General features: G+C 51.8%; 2 protein-coding genes across 5 annotated transcripts in view; one reads left to right on the top strand and one right to left on the bottom strand.

Moving 5' to 3' along the window:
• The first annotated feature begins 570 nt into the window (after positions 1-570).
• Positions 571-2477, top strand: LOC122389209. Its single transcript, XM_043380993.1, has 2 exons — positions 571-656; positions 1568-2477. The coding sequence occupies exons 1-2, from the start codon at positions 645-647 to the stop codon at positions 2072-2074; spliced, it is 519 nt and encodes a 172-aa protein (XP_043236928.1). The 5' UTR covers positions 571-644; the 3' UTR covers positions 2075-2477.
• A 573-nt stretch (positions 2478-3050) lies between these two features.
• Positions 3051-20370, bottom strand: part of LOC122389228 (transcription factor collier-like) — a 58541-nt gene continuing 41221 nt past the window's right edge. For 2 of the 4 annotated variants that reach the window (XM_043381057.1, XM_043381055.1), the window contains exons 7-14: positions 9983-10064; positions 9050-9167; positions 6396-6544; positions 5797-5923; positions 5252-5387; positions 4710-4855; positions 4190-4330; positions 3051-3862 (exon numbers count right to left, since the gene is read on the bottom strand). In XM_043381057.1, the coding sequence (XP_043236992.1) occupies positions 3762-3862; positions 4190-4330; positions 4710-4855; positions 5252-5387; positions 5797-5923; positions 6396-6544; positions 9050-9167; positions 9983-10064 (1000 nt within the window). In that variant the 3' untranslated portion in view covers positions 3051-3761. The remainder of the gene's footprint in view (positions 3863-4189; positions 4331-4709; positions 4856-5251; positions 5388-5796; positions 5924-6395; positions 6545-9049; positions 9168-9982; positions 10065-20370) is intronic. The other 2 variants (XM_043381059.1, XM_043381058.1) reach the window with 1 other exon arrangement.

Here is a 20370-nt window from a genome sequence, read left to right as displayed (position 1 = left end):
AGGGCGCCTGCTAGATTTGGGAGGGGCTTAAGCCCAGTGTGCCCCCCTTGGCTGCGCCCCTGGAAGAAATAGATTAATTTTCACGATGTAAGCCATGCAGAATGGTTATGCCATATGTACTGCTGCACAGTGCTCAGTGTTCATTACCTTCATGCAATTTCTAAATTCTTTCGTTACATTTAGCTGTGCTTTCCGTCTGTCATGGTAACCCATGGAAAGGGATGAAAGAAATTTAATGGAAATGGAATCGTAATCACGAATCAGATATAAAAATGGTTTTGCTTTTTACAAATTGATTCATAACAGCATAAATACAGACCTCAATGATCCCCCGACATTATGTGCTAATCAAGGTGCTAATTTACCAGTCTAAATAACGAGTGTAACGGTTCTGCCAGTCATTACCGTGAGAAGCCCCCGTTCCGTTGCCCTGATCACGCCTCTGGGTGGTGTGTTGATTAGCACGTGGCACCGGTCTGCTCGTCCCGCCCCCGGTCGAACAGGCCACTGTTGGCGCCATTCGGCTCGCGGACGCACCTGGCATTTTAATTACAGCGACATTGACAGGCGACCTCCGGCGCTATATAAGGCCGCCGACGGATCCAGAGCGACATTCTCCCCAAAAGCTCGATACCATCGACACCATGCTGTCTCTGGTAAGGCGACTCTCTCAATAACGGCATGCGGGTGTTCTGGCGGGATCTTTGCTGTGACCTTGTGCGATTTTTCGTTTGCAATTTCCTGGTTATGTTTCATATTTCATTAGAAGTGCTTTCAAATCGTGGTATAGTCAGGGTAGCATAAATATGTGAAGTGTCTGTCAGCAGTTCTTTGAAAGACTATTTCCTTCCTGATTTGTTATGAAGTAGGTACAAGATAAGTAACTCATTTGTCATTCTTTTTTATTTTCATTTATTCATTGTTGTAAACTTTTTGTTTTTGTTTTATCATTAAATTATCGAGAAAAAAAGTCATTCATAATTAGGTACAAAGTAATCAAAATATCTGTTTAATGAGTGTTCCGCGCAGTGCCGTGTCGCATGTCAAATTAGTGGCTATCTGCATTTAAATCTTAACATTTGGTCTTTTTCAAACACGGACTAACAAAAAAGATATGTAAATCTAAATCAGCGGCTAGGCTGAGGTGCGACCGTTTTTCTTTGTGGAACATAAAGAGATAGGTGAATATTTCCTTTTTAATTGTTTTATTGAAAATGAAAAACGTATGTCAGAAGCGGTGCGACCGTCTGTGCTAATTACGCAAATCGTTCCCTTGCAGTCTGTGCTCGTTGCGCTAACCGTTCTACTCTGTCTCGCAGTCTGTGGTTGTGCTAACCGTTCTACTCTCTCTCGCAGTCTGTGCTGTCTGTGCAGTCTGTGCTCGTTATGCTAACCGTTCTACTCCGTCTCGCAGTCTGTGCTGTCTGTGCAGTCTATGCTCGTTACGCTAACCGTTCCTCTCTGTCTCACAGTCTGTGGTTGTGCTAACCGTTCTACTCCGTCTCGCAGTCGGTGCTGTCTGTGCAGTCTGTGCTCGTTATGCTAACCGCTCCTCCCTGTCTCGCAGTCTGTGCTGGTTGCCCTGGTGGCTGTCTGCTCGGCTCAGCCGGTCGAGTACCCGGAGGGCGTCAGCCCTGCCGCTTGCCCGAACTACCCGTACTGCGGCACTGATGCCAACACTCTGGCCGCCATCCAGCTGGCCAGCCTGGCGCCGTCCGTGCGTCAGTACCCTGCTGGAGTCAGCGCCGCTGCCTGCCCCAACTACCCTGACTGTGGCTCCAACAGCGCCATCGTCAGCCCCGCTGGAGTGCCCCTGACCCGTCAGTACCCTGCTGGCGTCAGCGCGGCGGCCTGCCCCAACTACCCTGACTGTGGCTCCAACAGCGCCATCGTCAGCCCCGCTGGAGTGCCCCTGACCCGTCAGTACCCTGCTGGCGTCAGCGCGGCGGCCTGCCCCAACTACCCTGACTGTGGCTCCAACAGCGCCATCGTCAGCCCCGCTGGAGTGCCCCTGACCCGTCAGTACCCTGCTGGCGTCAGCGCGGCGGCCTGTCCCAACTACCCTCACTGCTAGTTGTGCTGGTGCGGTGTTGGCAGCAGAGCTGTGAGCCAGGGTGTCTTCAGCGGTCAGTCAGAGGGCAGTTTGCCAGTCAGTCAGTCATTCAGTCATTCAGTCAGTCAGAGACGCCCGGAGCTGTGGCCACTGGCCGGTCCGTAGACCGGAGCTGTGGTCGCTGGCCGGAAAGCAAAGAGCATTGGGAGAATATTCATCATCAAAGTGTCGTGAGATGTTGTAATGTGTTGCGGAGTTTCCGTGGCCCTGAGTGAGTCCGTGGAGCCCGCTAGCACCACATAACTCACGAATGTAAGTCACTGTCACATTTCTGTGATCGGTTCGGGACCAGGTGAAGTGCCTTCCCGGTCCGTGTCTTACGCAGTAGTCGATATTTTGTTGTAATAAAATACGAAGTCATTCACACTGGATTTTGAGATTATACTTTTTAGGCAATATCATGCCGCGCGGTTCTGGGGTGACCAGTGAACAGCATTACAACACCTACTTTACTTAAGTTCTTAAGAACTAGTAGAAATAAATAGAAGCCTGCATTAATCAGTGCCATATAATTAAAGTGCATTCAATGCAAATCACCTCATAAAATTGAGGATGGGGAGGTATCGACGTTTCAGTGACGTTATGTCACGTCAGTTTGAATAAAATCAGCTACTGCTGGCCTGGGCTTGACTTTGGGCCTAGCCAAAGGCTCAGTTTCACCCGTGCTTAATGGTTTAAGAAGGTTCCGTTTCTTAATTGCTTAAAGAAACCAATAAAGTACTTTCATCTCCAGCATACGATACGAAATCATAAACTGGCTTACTTATGGCCACATGTGTCTGAAAGCGAGCGCGAGAGGCATTTAGCAACAGAAAATTGCGCATAATTATCAAAATATGCATACCTACAACCGTGACTACAATGACACGCAACTAAGTATCGGGTCGAGTAGACGATTCTTGCTTCTTTTTATATGACACAACACTTAGAGAGGGCATGTCGTATTGCACGTATATTATTTACATCGTACACCACACGCATATATGAAATGTATATCGCGGCGATGGTTGGTGTCTGCCCTGCCTACAGTATAAGGTACAACATCCAAGAGTTCAAACACACAACTCAGGCAGCCCGGACAAAAGCGCAGGGAGAGTGACTAGATTATAACTGACGTAGTATGGCACATGTTTCTCGCCCCCGTGGCCGGCGCTCCGTTCCAGCGGCAGATATGATATGTTTGCACCGGCCGCCTGCGCGACGGCACCGCACCTGTGACCTCCTGGCTTCTGTCCGCCGCTGGTGAAAAGGAAATAACTAAACCGTGCCAGCAGCGCCGGCCAATCGCACCGAACGGCTCAGCGCCGGAACGATAAACAATCATCACAAAATATCAACGGTACAAAGTATGGATATCCCACGAGATTCGAACATCTCGAGAGCCCACGTGTGTTTGGCTTATACGAGACGAACTTTGTCCACAAGCAAGGCATATTCACTCAATATCACGAACAAGAAATAGGAAACATACTAAAGCTCAAAGTGTCCTATCGCTCTGGGCCGGCCCGGGGTCGGCCGGCACGCCGCGCCCGATATCGTCTTGTGCGCCGTCGCAGTCTCCGGCCCGGTGCGCGCCGCAGCACTGGTCGGCGGCCCATCCACAGTCCGCCGCCGCCGCCGCTGCCGCCGCACTCACTCGGCACTAGTATCATTTGGACGCCAATGAGGCGTATGGCTGCGCACCGCCGGCCGCCGACAGCGCGAACGCGTTCATCGTCGCGAACGGAGAGGACATGATACCTCCCATGCCTGTGAAGGAGATGGCATTACGTCAGCGTAACACGTAAGAAAACGTGAACACTGACAGTTACTATCAGCACCAGCCGCTTACAGACGACCATGGCTTCATTCATTCAACAAAAGTCTTCACTGTGAGGTGATGCCCTAGCAGCACTGAAGTAATCGATAAATCGTAAACACGAGTAACCAACTCCCTCAATTTGACCTGAACTAGCCTGCGTTAACTGCGCGCGGTTTGCACTCATCCCCGCCCAACCCACCCTGACCTGACCTGTGCCCGCCCACCCTGCTCAGTCTGCCCTGCCCTTTCCACCCGTCCTCTCCCAGTGAGCTGACCTGACGTACCCATGTTGGAGAACTGCGCCGCCGCCGAGCCGTAGCCGTTCATATAGGAGGCGTGGGTGTTTGTGTTGGGTGTGGGCGTGCCCGAGTAGCCGCGCGGGGAGGCACTGCTGCTCTGGCCACGAGCGTACTCCTCTGTGAACGAGGTACAGCACTGGTCAGTGGTCAGTGATCGTACTCCTCTGTGAACCGGGCACAGCACTGGTCAGTGATCGTACTCCTGTGGGGACGGGGTGGAGCAGGCTGCAGGGGTCATCGAATGTACCTACTACACTATGCAGGAGTCCTTGGAAGTATTTAGTAGTACTCGTAACATTTTGGTCAACGGTTGTACTCTTCTGACTTCTGAGTACGGATACATAAGATGTAAAAGCGATAACTTTTTAATCCAGCAAGGGCACCCCTCTGCTGACCAGGGTGCCACGGTTGTCACCGAGTATGCACCCTTCAAAGCCAGGGTGCCACAGTTGCCGTATGCACCCCTCTGGGTGCGGGGTGCCGGAGATGGACCCACCTTCGGACCACTGTCCGTTGGCGGCGTCCGCCTGTACGCTGACGGCCAGCTGCCCGGCGTACGAGTTGAACCCGGACATGGGCGACGGCTGGTTCATGGCCGGGGAGCGCGGCGCCGGCAGCGACAGCTGATTGTTCCGAGGCATACTGGAACGTAAAGGGGGAGGGGGTCAGTCGGTGGGTTAGGGGTGGGATAGCTATGCGGGGTAAGAGGACCATCAAGGTGGCACCCCATGGACGAGATCGGAGTGGTGAACCTTGCGTTGACTCAAAGCTACAGGACGTTGATGAACCGATCCATTAGCACCTAAAAGTCTCCGGATGTCGTTGAGAAGTAGATATGTAATCTACACAAAAGCGTCACACTGGCTCCCACCATCAGCAAAAGCAGAGGTGGCGCCACCTACAGAGGCATGTAAGTACTCACAGAGGCACTTTGTGAGGTCTCAGTGGCGCCACCTAGAGAGGTCCCTGTGGCGCCCTGTGAGGCCCCGGTGGCGCCCTCTGTGGCTCTCCCGTCCACCCCGTGGCTGTGACCGTTACCTGTATAGCGCCTCGGCCAGGTCAGCAGCTCGCTTCAGTATGATCTCCTTGGGCAGCCGCTCCGGATCGCCGGGGTGACGCGGCACCAGCTTCTGCAGCCGCTGGAAGCCGTAGTCGATGGTCGGCTCCGTCAGAGCTGCAAGAAAAACGGCGGAGGTGTCTCAGAATGGGACTGGCTGAGGAGCAGCACTACGGAACGGAGTAGGCTGAGCGGCGGTGTCACGGAACGGAGTGGACTGAACACTGAACAGCGGCTCTCTGCCGGCGTTACAACACGGAACGGGCCGGGCAGCGGCGTTACAGCACGGGATGGGCGGGGCAGTGATGATACAGCATACGATGGCCTAGGATGGCCATCAATTGTCACGGAACGGAACAAACTAAGTGGTGGCACGCAAGAGACTGAGCATAGACCTGTGAGTGTGTATGCTATGCAGAGGTCTATAAGTAGTGTTACACTTTAAAAACTGTGATAATTTAGCAGTTTTGGTAGCTAGATGTACAGTTTTGAGGGCGTAGTGAGCCGTGGTGATCTGGTGACTTACAGACGTAGACGAACCGTCCGGGCGCGCCCCTGCAGAACTGTTTTGATTTGTAGCTCAGCGTCACCTCGACCACGCCGGGGATGTGCCGCGGCGGAGTCTGGACCCGAATGGCGTGAGAGGTGATCAGCTGCCGGCGAGGTCAGTGAGGTCAGATCACCGGGGTCAGGGCAGAGGGGCAGGTCACCAGGGTCAGGGCAGAGGGGCAGGTCAGCGGGGTCAGGTCAACGGGGCAGGTCAGCGGGGTCAGGTCAGTGGGGTCAGGTCAGTGGGGTCAGGGTGTTAGTGGGGTTAGGTTACGAGGTCAGGGCAGCGGAGTCAGGTCAACGAGGTCAAGGCATCGTGGCCAGGTCACCGGGGTCAGGGCAGAGGGGCCAGCAGGTCAGCGGGGTCGGCAAGATCATAAGTCAAAGATCATATCTTCAAAATTTTTAGGTCGGAAAAGACCTCAATGAGCTGGAAATAAATAAGCGATGGAAAAATTCAAAAATTGTAAATATCCTATTCACGTAAAGCTTATAGCAGTACCTATAAAGCATTAGCGAATGCCATAGGCCCCTTACGAGAAGCACTTAACGTCATCAGAATTCGATTCCACTTACCTCGCTCCAGACGAGCATGGTGCCGAAGACGATCTGGAGGCCGTCGAAGAAGTTGTCTCCGATGATGATGACGGTGGAGCCGCCGGTGGTCCAGCCCTCGCTGGGGCTGATGGCCTTTATACAGGGCGTCGCCGGGGGAGACAGAAAACCTGCGGTACCGGACACGGCCGTCAGGTGGCGGCAGGCTGCGTCGGCCTCTCGGGCGACACAGAGTGTGTGGAGGTCCAAGAGTCAACGGCAAGGAGACGCATAAAGACTGCCGACATTATAAAGCAGAGTAACGCGTTGAGCATTGACCACCGTTCCATGCTTATATCCTCAGGATACAGAGATCCTTCTCCTCCACACCGCAACCCCCTCCGGGCTGGACAGGCAACTTTATCTCATGCGGGCTGCTCCCTTGGAGCGGCACCGCTGCTCCCGAGCGAGCGCACCCCGTAGCCGGGTGCAGTGAGTACCTTGGGGCTGGGTGGCCTGTCCTATGGACGGGCTCAGCCCCGGTGACTCACTAGGGTGCCTGCCCAGACCAATGTCTCCCCCTATATATCTTATCATCCTCCCGGCTCTGAAATGGTCTCATTGGACCGAAAGGGCCTAACCCAACAAAACAAACAAATGAGCATTGACTATAACCGACGCTGCTTACAAGCTATTTCATTGAGGGCTATTAATTTTGAAGGTAGGTTCAGTTTGCCTTTCAGGTCATTACTCGAGAAAAAGCAGAAAAAGGACAAAGATAAGTATGATGTAATCCTGCTCTGTGCTGTAGCATACGTTTCCATTTTATTCGGAAAACACTAAAGGACATAAGATCTAATCTACGTAAAAAGCCCAGAGATTGAACATGAAGATGAATACCAATGAGCAGCGTTAACAATACATAAAGGTTAAAACCGGAACAAAGTGTGCCGTCTAACTTGTCAAAAGTTATAAAGGCAGGTCAAGTTGGGAATCCTTGCGATTACCTTGTCATGAAGATACGTATTCATCTCACTTTCTAAAAAAAAATCTGCTAACTTTTATAAAGGAGTGATGCGTAAAAGAAAGCAAGAACGCTTTGCCCTATGTCCTGATATATTCTGCGTATTGACTATTGGTCCCCATGAAGAGACAACAGGAGCTCGCACTAAGCTGCCGCCGTGAGCCCCCGTCCAATGGCAGCACCGGAGACGGCCGGCGCAGCCAGCACCCCAGACAGGTCCCTCTTCGATTCGCCGTCGGCACCCAAGTGTGTTTATTGGCAGGCCAATGGAGACAATGGGAGCGCGCCGGTGAAGCCTGCCAGCCAATGAGCGCGCCGCTGGCTGGTCCCTGGGGCGGCGGCGGCGGCCCCGGGGACCACAGCCCACCACGCCCTCTGGGACCGCCGCGCCTTCGATCGCCTCCGCCGACGGGAGGGAGGGGAGGGAGGGAGACGGCCACCGACCGACGGAGCGACGGAGCTCGGCCATAACACAAGAACAGGGGGTGCGGCAGGGCCGGTCTACAGACTGAGCGCCGCGCGGGGTGGATGGCCGATCTATGTAGAAGTGAGCAATTTTTCCAGCCCCATATCGCTGGAGTAACTGCCTGATGAAAACGCTTCATCAAGGTGACGCGGACCGACCACTATGACCTACGGTATGAAACTTCTACAATAACAAGCCGATGCAGCTCCCAGATGTTATCTTTGATAACACTGTTGAGTTAGAAAGGTTTGACGACAGAACTAACAGAGTTGATGAAATTACAAAACGTAAACGATACTCTAACTAAATGGGCAGGAAACCCAACATGGCAATAAAATGAAGCTCCAAAGTTTGTTAGCACGTCCCACAAACAAATTCATGGTGCTGAAATATATTTTAAATAAATATATTATAAAAAAATATATGCAGATTAATAGATTTCACAAATGACACATTTTCATCATTATTTCATTTTCCTTACTGTTAGTCTAAGCACAAGCCCCAGACCCACCAGGCCTTTGAGCATTCATCACATCTTCAGACGCTTCACACGCTAGCTTTTGAAATAGCTGTGATGTGACTGTAAAATATCTGAATGTGAGCTACCGCTGGGAGTTGGGGATGGCGCGGCGCCGTGCCGTGCCCCCGGGGCCTGTACCCACTCCCCTGTCCCACCGTGTGACCCGCGTGCGAGCGGAAGTGGCGCCGGAGCGGGGTGTCGTGAGGTGACGTTTGGTGTCTCAGCTGTCGGCCTCTCGCCGCGGCCAAATGAGTGGATAAATCACCCCCTCCAGGGACAGCGCGCCGGCCATGAGCCGTTTTTACGGGCCCGGCGCCGGCGGCCGGCACCGTTCGGCGGAACACCGCCCGATGAATGCCGACCCACCGCAATGGATTGTTGCTTTAATGATAGTGCTAACACGCTAACAGCCGCTAAGAATAACATCGATCCATCTTCGCACAAGTTGTGAAATGTCAACACTTGTAATGTTTAACGGCTTCCGTTCACTAATTAGTCGACCACGGTCCATGAAACTAATATGACCACCATTACTGATGTATGGCCCTCCATTAGTGATGTCATTCACAGGAGAATGGCAGCGCATTCCTTCGCGTGCTACCGCGAATTAGTCTGAACACAGACACTCCAAGCTTCTGACCCCAAAAGCCCTGCTCAGCAGTTAGAGGGGGGGGGGGGGTACTCACCGTCGGTAGGGTCCATCCGCTTGGCCCGGCGACCGTGCTTGCTGTTGTTGTGCACGAACATGTTGTCGGAGACGGCGAGCAGAGGCCCTGACACGTCCACCGTGGGGCCAATCACCACCTGCCGCGCACAGAGGAAGGTCGCGTGTAGTTATCTCTCGGGGCACAACGCACATTTTTTGGAAATAAATAATACACATAGTCATGCCTTTGATAGATACGTCGGCCGTAACAGCATGTTAAGAATTTTGAGGGTTTATAATGCCACTTATGCAAATTGAGGGTTTGTGAAAAGAAGTAAAATTAGATAAAAAATAACATAAGTAATGAGCATTGTTCAACAAGAGAACCTTACAGTTAGATTTGCATACAACATAAGTCACCGACCGACCGACCTCACTTTTTGTGTGTCAGTTTTGTCACAAGGTCAGCTGCCCTCAGCTGGGCATCTGGCGATGGCCTTCAATGCTAACGGAAACAGGCGGCTTGGACACCCGTCCGTCGCCCTTCGCTCTGTTTTAAGAACATTAACTTTTTCAGAGAACTGGTAAATGAGATGTGAAACTGAGCCCAGCGGCCGTCAGCGCCATCGTCGAGCCGTGTGTTATGGTTTGGGCTGCAGCAACTATTTGACAGCATTGCTAACTGCTCGTCATTTTGGCGTGTTTAATTTCCGATCTGAAGTGTTTATTTACGTGTCAGGCGGCTGAGCCGCCCTCCATGTCTCGTGGGGCGGGCCCGGGCCCGGTCAGAGGCGGCCGAGGGCTCGGGGGACGCAGTCAGGTACAGTATCGGTCACAAGTGGTCATCGACTCACACCGCGTCACAATCACAGCTGAGTGGGTGGAATCCAGCCTGATAGCATCTGTTGGAAATAACCATCAGCAAAAGCCAAAAAAAAGAAGAATTGAATGGCAGCCTATGTAGTAATCTTACCTGGAACCGGCGCATGTCCCGTGGGTTGCCGGCGTTCTTGAGACAGTTTTGATTGCATTTCAGGAAGAACTTCAAGAAAAATCTGGGAACAAAAGAGCCATGTGTTAGCCTGTGGGAGGCAATGGGACTAGCTCCTATCTACGGGCAGTGGTGAGTGATTGGTAGTATTCATTGACGTTGTTTGATTACATTTACTTCACAGTGCTGCAGACACTTTAGTATAACGGTCTCGTCAATCCTGTCGCACAATTCTCTCGATGCCGATTGACACTTGCATTGGGCCATGTAAGTGGTAGTCATATGTCAGCAGCTGCCTAGGTGTGCCGCTGGGTTATCGTTTAGCTATTGGGCTCTTCGATGCAGCAATAAGAGGCAAACGACAATGTCACTTGAGGCGGGCCCCGAGTACCTATGTAGGTCACGCCAGTAGCCCATCCTCAAGCTTTTCTCCTCAGTGCTTAGTTGAAGGGAGTATTTAAAATAATAGATGTCTGTATTAAATGATAATTAAGAATGATACTTCACAAAGGCTTTTAGACGATGCCGAACATTTAACTCAAAATATGAAAAGAACATCCGCCATCTCCTGGCTGTCTATACCCGCATGTTGTGCCAATCAAACTTAAGTTCTGGCAGCAATTTAGAACTTTAAACTTGATTGTGACATCTAATTCTTTTGGAAATAGCCCAATTCGAACAATTCCAGTGACTAAATTACGGTGTCGCTAACAGCGTCAACAGTCGAACAAACTGAAATCACCAATTCGCCTACCAAAATAACAGTAACACGCAATACGCGAAAGGCGTCACGGAAAGTCCACCCATCAGAAAAACATGCTCAATAATATCGTAAACTGCACTCAAGACAGTGACAACGCTGAACTTATTTGACTATCAACACAACCTGTTTCGTGATTCACGCTGCACGTATCATTTTCATCACTTATGCCAACCGTCTTATTTAAATTCGAAATAGGCAAACTATATTAACAGAGAAGTACAGGTCTCGCGGGTTTAAGCGGTAGGTTTTGCACCTAGAAAATTTAGTGTACTTCAGGCTATCTCTTCGTCGTCTTAAGCTTTTAAGTGTTGAAGATGCGATCGACTTGTTGGTTCACAAGCCGGCCATGATCGTGTAAAATGGTTTCATTGTGGATCGATTAGTTTCTGAGATATAACCGGAAATGTAGAACTGCAAAACCTACCGCTTAACTCGCGAGAGCCGTACCAAATGAGCGGGTTATTTCTGAAAATGTATAAAAAGTAACTGTTTTTCTGTTTATTTTTAATTCCATAGAGTGAAGGTCTATACACTGAAAAGTGCTTTTTAGAACGTTTTGCGAATAATTATATGAACGCAGGATAGGACCTTCAGACTACAGCTGTAAAACATTGATCACAATGCCATAAAAAAGACGACGAAAATAGCGTTGGCTCCACTGTGTGAAAACATATAGCTTGTTCAATTATGCTTTCTCGTGTCCACTTGAATAATACAAGGAAAATATTAGAAGTTGGGAAGAAGTTTTCAATATAACCAGCATGAAGTTGAATTGTGCTATCAAAAGATGTCAGGTCGCCTGTCGCCATTTCTTACGCCCATCACTCCTTGCGATCTCATCCAGCACGAGACTTTCGTGGCAGCGAACTAATGGGAGATAACACGGAACTTTGGCCGCCAGGTGTCACTGTAGGCGTTCCTGCTGATTCAATTTGCGTCGGTGCCGTTCGGAGCCGTGCCGTGCGGTGAAAGTGGGTGAGATATTGAGGAAGTAGTGAGTCACATGTGGCATAAGACCTAAATTTGGAAGAAAATGGCTCAGTGTTGTGTCTATGGCTGCTCGGAGAATGGTGGCGTTGTATTTCCTCGCGACAAGAGGCCGAGGAAGATATGGCTCAGGCTGCAATTGCAATGGATTTCATCCCACCAAACACTTGGTTGTGTGTCGGAAGTATTTCACCGACGATGATTTTTTGGAATATACTGCCAACGGTAAGTTTTTATGGTCATGCGCAGCTTTGTATATAAGATGCACCCTATCATTCGCCACCCGGGGAACTGGAAAGTCACCTACCGGCTACCACCATTAGTATCAAACGAAAAATGGGTCTGCTTTTCATGGAATGTTCATGTCCTAAATACTACAGAGGTCAACAATCATTTATTATAATTGTACTACTACCTTTATTTGTACAAGCTATTGCATGCTTCATAGACATCTCACATCAACATCATAGGACATAGGTGAGGTACCTACGTATACTTCATGATCCATCAAAGTTTAAGGCAAGAAAACACACTTCACAATGCTATAAACAATGACATGCATTGTCAGGCAAGGGCCAGACAACAGCAGAAGAGGCTGAAGAAGGGGGTTATTCCATCTGTTACTCAGGGCAAAGCACCAGCTTCAACTGCTTCAGCAATTCGTAGGCAGGCTAGGCGCAAGGAAAAGGAACATGGCCAGCTGTTGGACAGCTTGGTCAGTGCAAACAACTACAGAGCTTAGATGCTGTCCTTTACCTGCAGATAAGATGAATAGGTTTGTGCCTAGTGGCACTATTTATCTATAACTGTTTATCGTTATTGACATTTGAGCAATGGGCAGACACTGTCAGATCCAGACAGGATAGGAGATTCTCGGTTTTGTGATCTGGATGGCAGATGTAAGGGGATCACTTCTCAAAGTTTGTTTTTTGAAAGGTTTTTTATCCCACAACTCACAGACAAGTCACAGAAGTATACTTAACTGGGCAAATTGTATGCTCAATCTAAAGTGTTTTCATCTTTTGGCAGATGTTAATTGCTCAGAACCAACCAGTGGTAATAAAAGACGTGCATAAAGTTTCTGATAATGGTCTATCTCATGCCCTGTCAGGCTGTATACAGTATGTATGAAGTCGTTAATACAAATTTTATTGTTTTCACAGGTACTGAATGGGCTCAACAGGCAGATGAAATGGAGAAGAGTGCTCCACCTCCACCTGACGTTGCTACTTATGAGGAGTGCAACACTGAAGGGGGGTGTGCTGCACCACCGCGGGGCTATTTGATGGTGCTGTCAATATCAGCACCAAGGTTCAATGTCCAAGATCTGTTAGCCTGTCGTGATGTACATGTCATAACTGCAGCGTTCCTTAAAGGGAAGTCCCAGCTCTCTCCCGCTGAATGCACTCAGTCGCTCCCTATCACGAGGGATCATATCCATGTCGGGCGTATGATTGGTCTGATCAAGACTTACTCGTTTCTTAGGGGGCAAATCGATGCCGGTTACGTACCTGTTCTTTCAGACATATTCCGTTCTGTGTGTCTCGTCTGTAGCCTGCAGAAATCGCTCATGCAGGCGGCGGGGATGTGCGCGCTCTGGGACGTTAGCATTAGCAGACTGAGCTTCACCGTCTCATGTTTATTGTACATGCCTACATTTGTGAATGGTGCATTGGAGGGCTACCTATGTATGCTCGTGCACAGTGCATTGCTTGAAAGTTGTAAGCTGTATGTTATTTGGTAATCGGTGGTATTGAATGCTTTTGAGTTTTGGAGCTTGCCTTGTCGAAGTGGTTTTGCTAGAACTCTGCTATGTTTCGATGTCAGTTCAATACACCGCTGTTGACTATCATACACTGCTTCAAAAGCCATGTGTTGTATTCGCCATCGCGCAGTGACGCTCATAAGTCATAAGTTCATTGGCATGAATAGAAACGAACGAGTTCTGTCGGCAGCTGGTTACAGGATACGGGCATGGTCTAAACTAAAGGAACTCCTACAGGGTGTAACGAAATTATCCGCACATCTATTTTTCGCCATATCATATCTGTTCGCATAGTTTCTTCTCTGACGTTAGAAGCGAGAATATTGGATGAATGCGTGCCTCTGGTATCGGCTCTCGCCGGCAGTGACCTGACCTTGCGATGTGACTCTTGCTCTGAGTAAGAGTCGAGTTACGGAAGGGTTCATTTGGTAGTTTTCTATCAAATGATTGAAAGATTTGGGTTCATTTGATGGCATGGCGGCATGAGCCTGAAGCTGCACTGCCAGCAGCTGGACATCAGCAGCAGCCAGTTGCACATCAGCCTGAGGCGCGATAATTGCCGGGACTTGGGTGACGGACGCAGCCCGGGCCGTGTTCCACGGAGCGCTGCCTTGATTTCATACTTGTCACACACTACCCCTATATCTCCAGCAGTATGGTAGTGTGCAACAAGTATGAAACCAAAAGCGCCAACAGCGTAGGCAGCGCTCCGTGATACCCGGCCCCGGCCGTGACAGCAAATGGATCGGCAGTAACGCCCTTGCTGCCACCTGGTGGCCATGATTGAAAGCTTTGCTCTGTGCTCTCCCATTCGATACTCGATGCCTTCTCCTCGACAAATATCTAGCGTGGGCCGTAAAAGCCGTTAGGCTGGCCGGCCACAGATTGAGTTCTCTCGAACACAGATAGACGTCAGCCGTAGTAAATTGGCGCTGTTAAATGTCACGATTATCTCGGGTGGTATTGATGGTCATCTCATCAGCCGGAAATCCAGTATAAACATCGGCCTGGCCGGGCCAGACGGTAGACAGTGGAACTGGACACTTCATTGTCTGCTCTCCATAAATATGGCTCCCGTCTCGGGCTGACGATCTCCGGCTCAACCTGTCGCTGCAATGAGGTCCATCGACAGCGGCACCGGGTGACCAGAGCGGGCGCTCGGCAGGATATGTAAGAATGGAAGGAGAGGGGAGATTGAGAAATTTGAGATTAAGGACTGATTACACCGGTTAAGCAGAATAAAAATAGTATTCTAATAAACACTACAGTAACTAATCGAGATATTGGAGCCGAATATCGTTCCTTCCTGAAAAAGAATGGCGTGCCTACTAATCGAACTATAGCACATCTTGTGCACCTACCCTTCCCGTTTCTAAAGAGAGCAGCGTGATATCGACCCCAAGAACATCCCTTCCTCCAAGAACAGCAGCTCTTAGAACAGCTCTTCTGAGTTCTTTCAGAAGGTGTTCACAGCCCGTCATCCCATCTATCCGCGTCGGTGCTGTCCGGTGTCGTCGACCACAACTTAGCGAGGCGGCCGGCCGGTCCGTTCAAGTTCAAACAGTTTGACGGCGGGTCCGGCGGCCGATCTCGTTCTGACCAAATGATAAAGCTGGCCATGTGTCGCGTCGCGCGGCGATCGGTCCCCGGCCGGCCATCCGGGCCAATTGATGGCGCTCGGCCGAGCACAGCACCAAACGCAGCCGCGCTGCCGCACCGATTGAAAAGTTGGCGAGTAACGGCGTCTCGGCTGGCCGGCGGCGACGCCGGATGCTGGCCGGCGCGGCGGCCGGTCAGCCGGTCACTCGACCGTCGGACCTTCAGACGAATGGCGGACTTTGGCTCAAATGGGAAAATACAACACTTGAATAAAGAAAACACAAATTACCCTTTACCGGCCATGATGGAAGATATTTTTTACGGCGTCATCAATCAGCGGTGTTAAAATTAAGATAATATCAATCCACCATATCTGTCATGAACATGACAGGACGAATTAGCACTAAACGCCCTAGTGCATGATTTCTTCCGTCACTCATCACCGTGTCACCGTCACATAAATATAATCACGTTTCATTTCCGCTGTTCTTCTGGCCTCCCTCCCCTCCCTCAGCGAGGTGAACGGACCCTCGCCGACCTACGTCACCCGTCCACAAGAACTGGCGAGGCCGGGCGCGCGCGCAGGGCCGCGGACAGCGAGAGAGCGGCCGGCGACAGACGCGACTCGCCGGGCCGAGCCAGGCGTCGCGGCCCGCTTTGGAGGCGCGCGTGCGCTGACAGCCTGTCCGAGCAGCTGACAGGGCCCAGCCAGTGTCGGCCGGGCCGGAGTCGAGCCAGAGGGCGAGAGACAGACACGGAGCTGACATGTGGCAGCGACGCTGCGACCGGCCACCGACCGCGCGTGGACAACTGACTGGACGGCACGGCACGGCACGGGGCTGGACTGAAGGAGCCGGGCATAACCGCAGGAAAGGACGTCCCAAAACGACTGTGATAGGAAAGATGACTCATTCAGCTCTGTCCAGAGCCCTGGAACAGTGCCGTCCGACTCGTCTCACTAGCCCGTCTCGGACGCCTCGGACCGTCATCCGTCGCCATCGGACCGTCGCCCGTCCGCCGTGCTGGACTGTCTCGCAGCAAAGATACCCGGCTCCGTCCAGCACCATCGGACTGTCGTCTGTCTCGCCGGACCGTCCGGTTCCGTCACCCCCAAACCGTCGTCCGTCGCGCCGCGGCCGGCGCCCGTCCAGACGTCGCAGAAGGCGAGGGCGGGTCGGCGGTCGGCGGGCCGCTCGCGCCGGCCGCCCGGGTCTTGTTAGTGACAGATGTAAACAGCGGTGCGCCGAGGCGCCGTCTCCGGTTACCGTCACGGCCGCGGTCGACACGCGCGCGATAAACGGCATCGGTAGCCGGCCGGCGACACGGCGACCGCCGCGAGCCCAGCGGCTGGAGGGACGGCTGGTGGGGCGGCTGGAGGGTCGGCTGGAGGGACGACTGGTGGGGCGGCTGGAGGGGCGGCTGGAGGGTCGGCTGGAGGGGCGGCTGGTGGGTCGGCTGGAGGGACGGCTGGAGGGAAGGCTGGTGGGTCAGCTAGAGGGCCAGCTGGAGATCGGTTGGGAGCTCAACTGATTGTCAGCTGGAAAGTCGACTGAAGGGTCAGCTGGAGCCTGGAGGATCGGCTGGAGGGTCAGCTGGAGGGTCAGCAAGCGATTGGCTGGAAGATTGTCTACTGGAAGATTGGCTGGTGGGTCAGGTGGAAGGTTGGCTGGCCGTTCATTTGAAGGGTCGACTGGCTGGAAGAATCAGCCGATGGGAAGTGGCCGAATGGAACGCCGGGTGGTGTTACTCGGGGTTACTCATAGGGCATGGGTCGGTTAGGAAAGCAGTCATGAACTGCAATAAAAAAGGAATAACGTCAATCAGAAATACCTACCTAACACTTAAATAAAATGATGCTTAACCCTCGCCCTGGCAGGGGGGGGGGTTGATGCGACCCCCCTAAGGTTTTTCGGAAATAGCGTAAAAACGGCGGCGCGCAGCGCCGGCAAATTTGGCACAGCCTATGGGGCAACCTTTTTACATATGACCTGAAAATTTCAGGTCCGGGTGACCTTGGGTCAGGTCACCAGGTCAGAAAAACCGGTGCAAGGTCATGGTCAAATTTCAATTTTCTTTTTGCATCTGTCCAACTCACAGTTTTGGACTGATTTCCTTCAAACTTTCAGGATGTGCTAAGTTTACCGAGTTGTATAACATATAGTCCGGCTTTTTTGAGATCACTGACCTGAGGTCAGTTAGAGGTCATTACGTCGTAATGTTAAGCCTATGGGAAAATACTAAATTCGGAAAATACTGGAGATATCCGCTTCGTTCTATCACTTTTGTGCTTTGAAACCACGGTACTTAACAGCAGGTCACTTGGTGCTTCTTTGTTTGGTGTACTTATCCATGGGTCAGGTCAAATGAGGTCAACTGAGGTCAAATGACGTTTTTGCCAATAACTTGGCATATAATGACGCTAGAGCTTAAAAAATGGTATCATTGTGTTCCTGGTGATCAGTCGAATCGAATGATATGCGATATGATGCAATTTGGTTAACTTGAACTTAACTGATAAATTAAAGTTTACTTAAAAATTAAGAAAAACTTTAAGTACACTTAAGCAAGCTGAAAAGTATATCATTCGACGCGCATTGACGTGCTGAGTTCACTGGTGCTTTTCTTTTTACTCTATCTTAATTAGATCAAAAGTTATAAGCGAAAAACTTTTGACCTGTTTTTAGCGAAATTTTTACATTTATGCCCCCCAAACCCCCCTAAATATTAACCTAGAGCAACCAAATTTGCACAGGGGCGAGAACTCCCGGGGGCCCACCTACCTACCAAATTTGGTGTTTCTAGGTGCCATAGGAGCCAATCGCGAGGGGGGGGGCGTCGCATCGACCCCCCCCCCTGCCAGGCCGTGTTATGAAAAATGCCCTGCCAGGGCGTAAATCAACGTAAAATTAGAATAAGTAAGATAAAAATAAGTAGATTGAATTAATTGACTGTCATGTCCCGTGGCTCACTGCACCGTGCCATATCACACCAAGACTCCGCGCCACCCCTCTCGATGCTGCACCACTCGCTCGGACCTCTATTACGCTGGTAGGTATATGCTATCACGTCTTCCCTTGTAGCCACTTTCATATGGACCCATCTCATCCGGCGTGAGGGCTAATTCAATATTGAATCAATATTGCGAAACCCTTCTGCCGATGATTGGGCTCGTGCTGAGCCATTCATTTGACAGAGGCTCTCAATTTAATAGTCTATTACATGCTCCGAATTAACTTACTGGCCACGCTTCAAGGGCCAAAGGGTAGCTGCAGCAGGGGAGAGAGATTTGATGGATAAATTGAATCATCACCAAATCAAATAGTGGGATGTAATTTCCTAATTGGTGGAGCTCGGACCGGCGCGCGCCCCCGAGATGGCACGCGGGGAGGCGGGACGAGTGTGGACACAGCGCACATGGTATGGGAGGGAGGGGATCAGAGAGAAACGCCGTGCCCGGTAGGGCAGAGAGCGGCTTATGGCCATATTTACAGTGCAGGAAGTAAGTTGGATTCGATGATGTGTTCCAGCCGCCAGGTGAAACTAAAAAAAAAGATTTCGGTGGACGACTATTTTTACCCTCGCTGGTTTTCATTTGGGAGTTCCGTCCGTGCCGCTACATCTGTGCCAAGTTTGGGTAGAGGCGCCAGACCAGGACAAATGAACGGGACAGGGGCGGCGGAATGCCGAGACGAGAGAAGGCGCCTGTCGCGTCCTCAGACTGTCCTTCGTTATGGCACCGCGCGACACCATCAGTCAGCTGGGGACGTGTGGACCGTTGGTCCGGTCCTAGCTGGGATCGGGCGGTCAGCCGCTCTGGCCACGCTCTTATTGGGTATTCCAGGCTCCAGCCAATTAAACCTCGAATAAGACCAAAAATAATCAAGTTCTTTAGCAAACAATTTGGATATAATCTGGAAAAGTGTTACCAATAAAACAATGCTGACTTTGGAAACAGTTTTATATTGAACTCAAGGTGCTCACTGCCAGAGAACATGTTGTATCGGAGAGGGAAACCATCTATCTGTATTGGGTGCGTTTAATTAGACATCTGCCTCGCACTTCCCTCACAATTCTGCCCTGAATAACGACAGCACAACACCTTGAGCCAAAATCCCTGACCAAATTCATCGATCGTTGCGGTCCATCTCCATGTACCGCAACATTCAGCGCATAGCAGCGGCGCGTGTGGCGGCGTGTGTGGCGCTCCGGCGGCGGGGCTGACGCGCCGGCCGTCACCGGCCGCGTCTGAGGCCGTGTGTCTCGCCGGCGGCAGTGCGGAGGGTCACACCGCCGCGGCGCCCCAACTGCTGCTGATGGTACCGCCCGCCGACAGCTTTACCGCCGCCGCCGCCGCCGCCGCCGCCGCCTCCTCCAGTTGATGCATCAACCGGTGACTGCGCGCCGCCGCTCGCCGCCGCTGCGCCGCCGCACGTCGCCGCCGCGTCGACGGCCCGTTTGTCAGACGTTTTTTGTGCGTCGCTGACGTCGTTTTCGTGGCGGCGGCCGACGTCCCAGCATCTGGCAAAACCGATCAACAAGTCTGTGTTTCCAGTAGATTTTCGCCCTCAGCGACTGGCTTTACATGCAATTTCTAGCCCAATCCTTGTCTCGGTTATATCTCCATCAGAGCATGGGAGCTCCAAAGCCATCTCGCATAAAGCTGGGCTGTCAGCGTAGCTTGCCACTTGTTACCGATCACGCCTCTAGCCAATCTCCCGGGAGCCTCGGCAGTCCCATCTCCGTCGCGTCGTCACATCTCAGTCGTCTCCCCAATCCACTTCCCCACCGGAAGGCGATGTCACCTCCTCGGATGTCCCGACTCCCCCGACCATCGGCGGCGCCCCTCCGCCAGGAGACATGACGCCCACTTCATCATCGCCGCAGTTAAACGAACACTTGGCGGCCCGCGTGTTTGTAGCTTTAGGCGCGGACAAATATTGTTGTTCCTGCGGTGGCCGGCGCGGCGGGCGGCAGGCCGAGCGTTATGGAGGAAAGGTTCCGGCCAGATGACAGCCGCTGTCAGGACAGCGCCATAGCTGCGCCCGGCTGTCAGCGCGACGATAATGACGCATGAGGTTCTCGTCGGGCAAACTAGTGGAGCTGGGGCTGCAAGTGCAAACGGTGGACGGAGAGCCGGTGGATCGTGCGGGTTCCAGAGTCGTGCTCTTGTAGCGGCTACTATTCCAGCGGGCATGGCTGCGGAGTCGGAGTCGGAGTCGGAGTCGGAGTCGGTCGGAGTCGACAGTTGTGACCGGA

The sequence above is a fragment of the Amphibalanus amphitrite genome, unplaced genomic scaffold (assembly GCF_019059575.1).
Source record: "Amphibalanus amphitrite isolate SeventyFive unplaced genomic scaffold, NRLGWU_Aamphi_draft 000349F_arrow, whole genome shotgun sequence".
Taxonomy (NCBI): domain Eukaryota; kingdom Metazoa; phylum Arthropoda; class Thecostraca; order Balanomorpha; family Balanidae; genus Amphibalanus; species Amphibalanus amphitrite.
The sequence above is the reverse complement of the archived record's forward strand: the minus strand, read 5'-3'. Positions and strand labels throughout refer to the sequence as shown.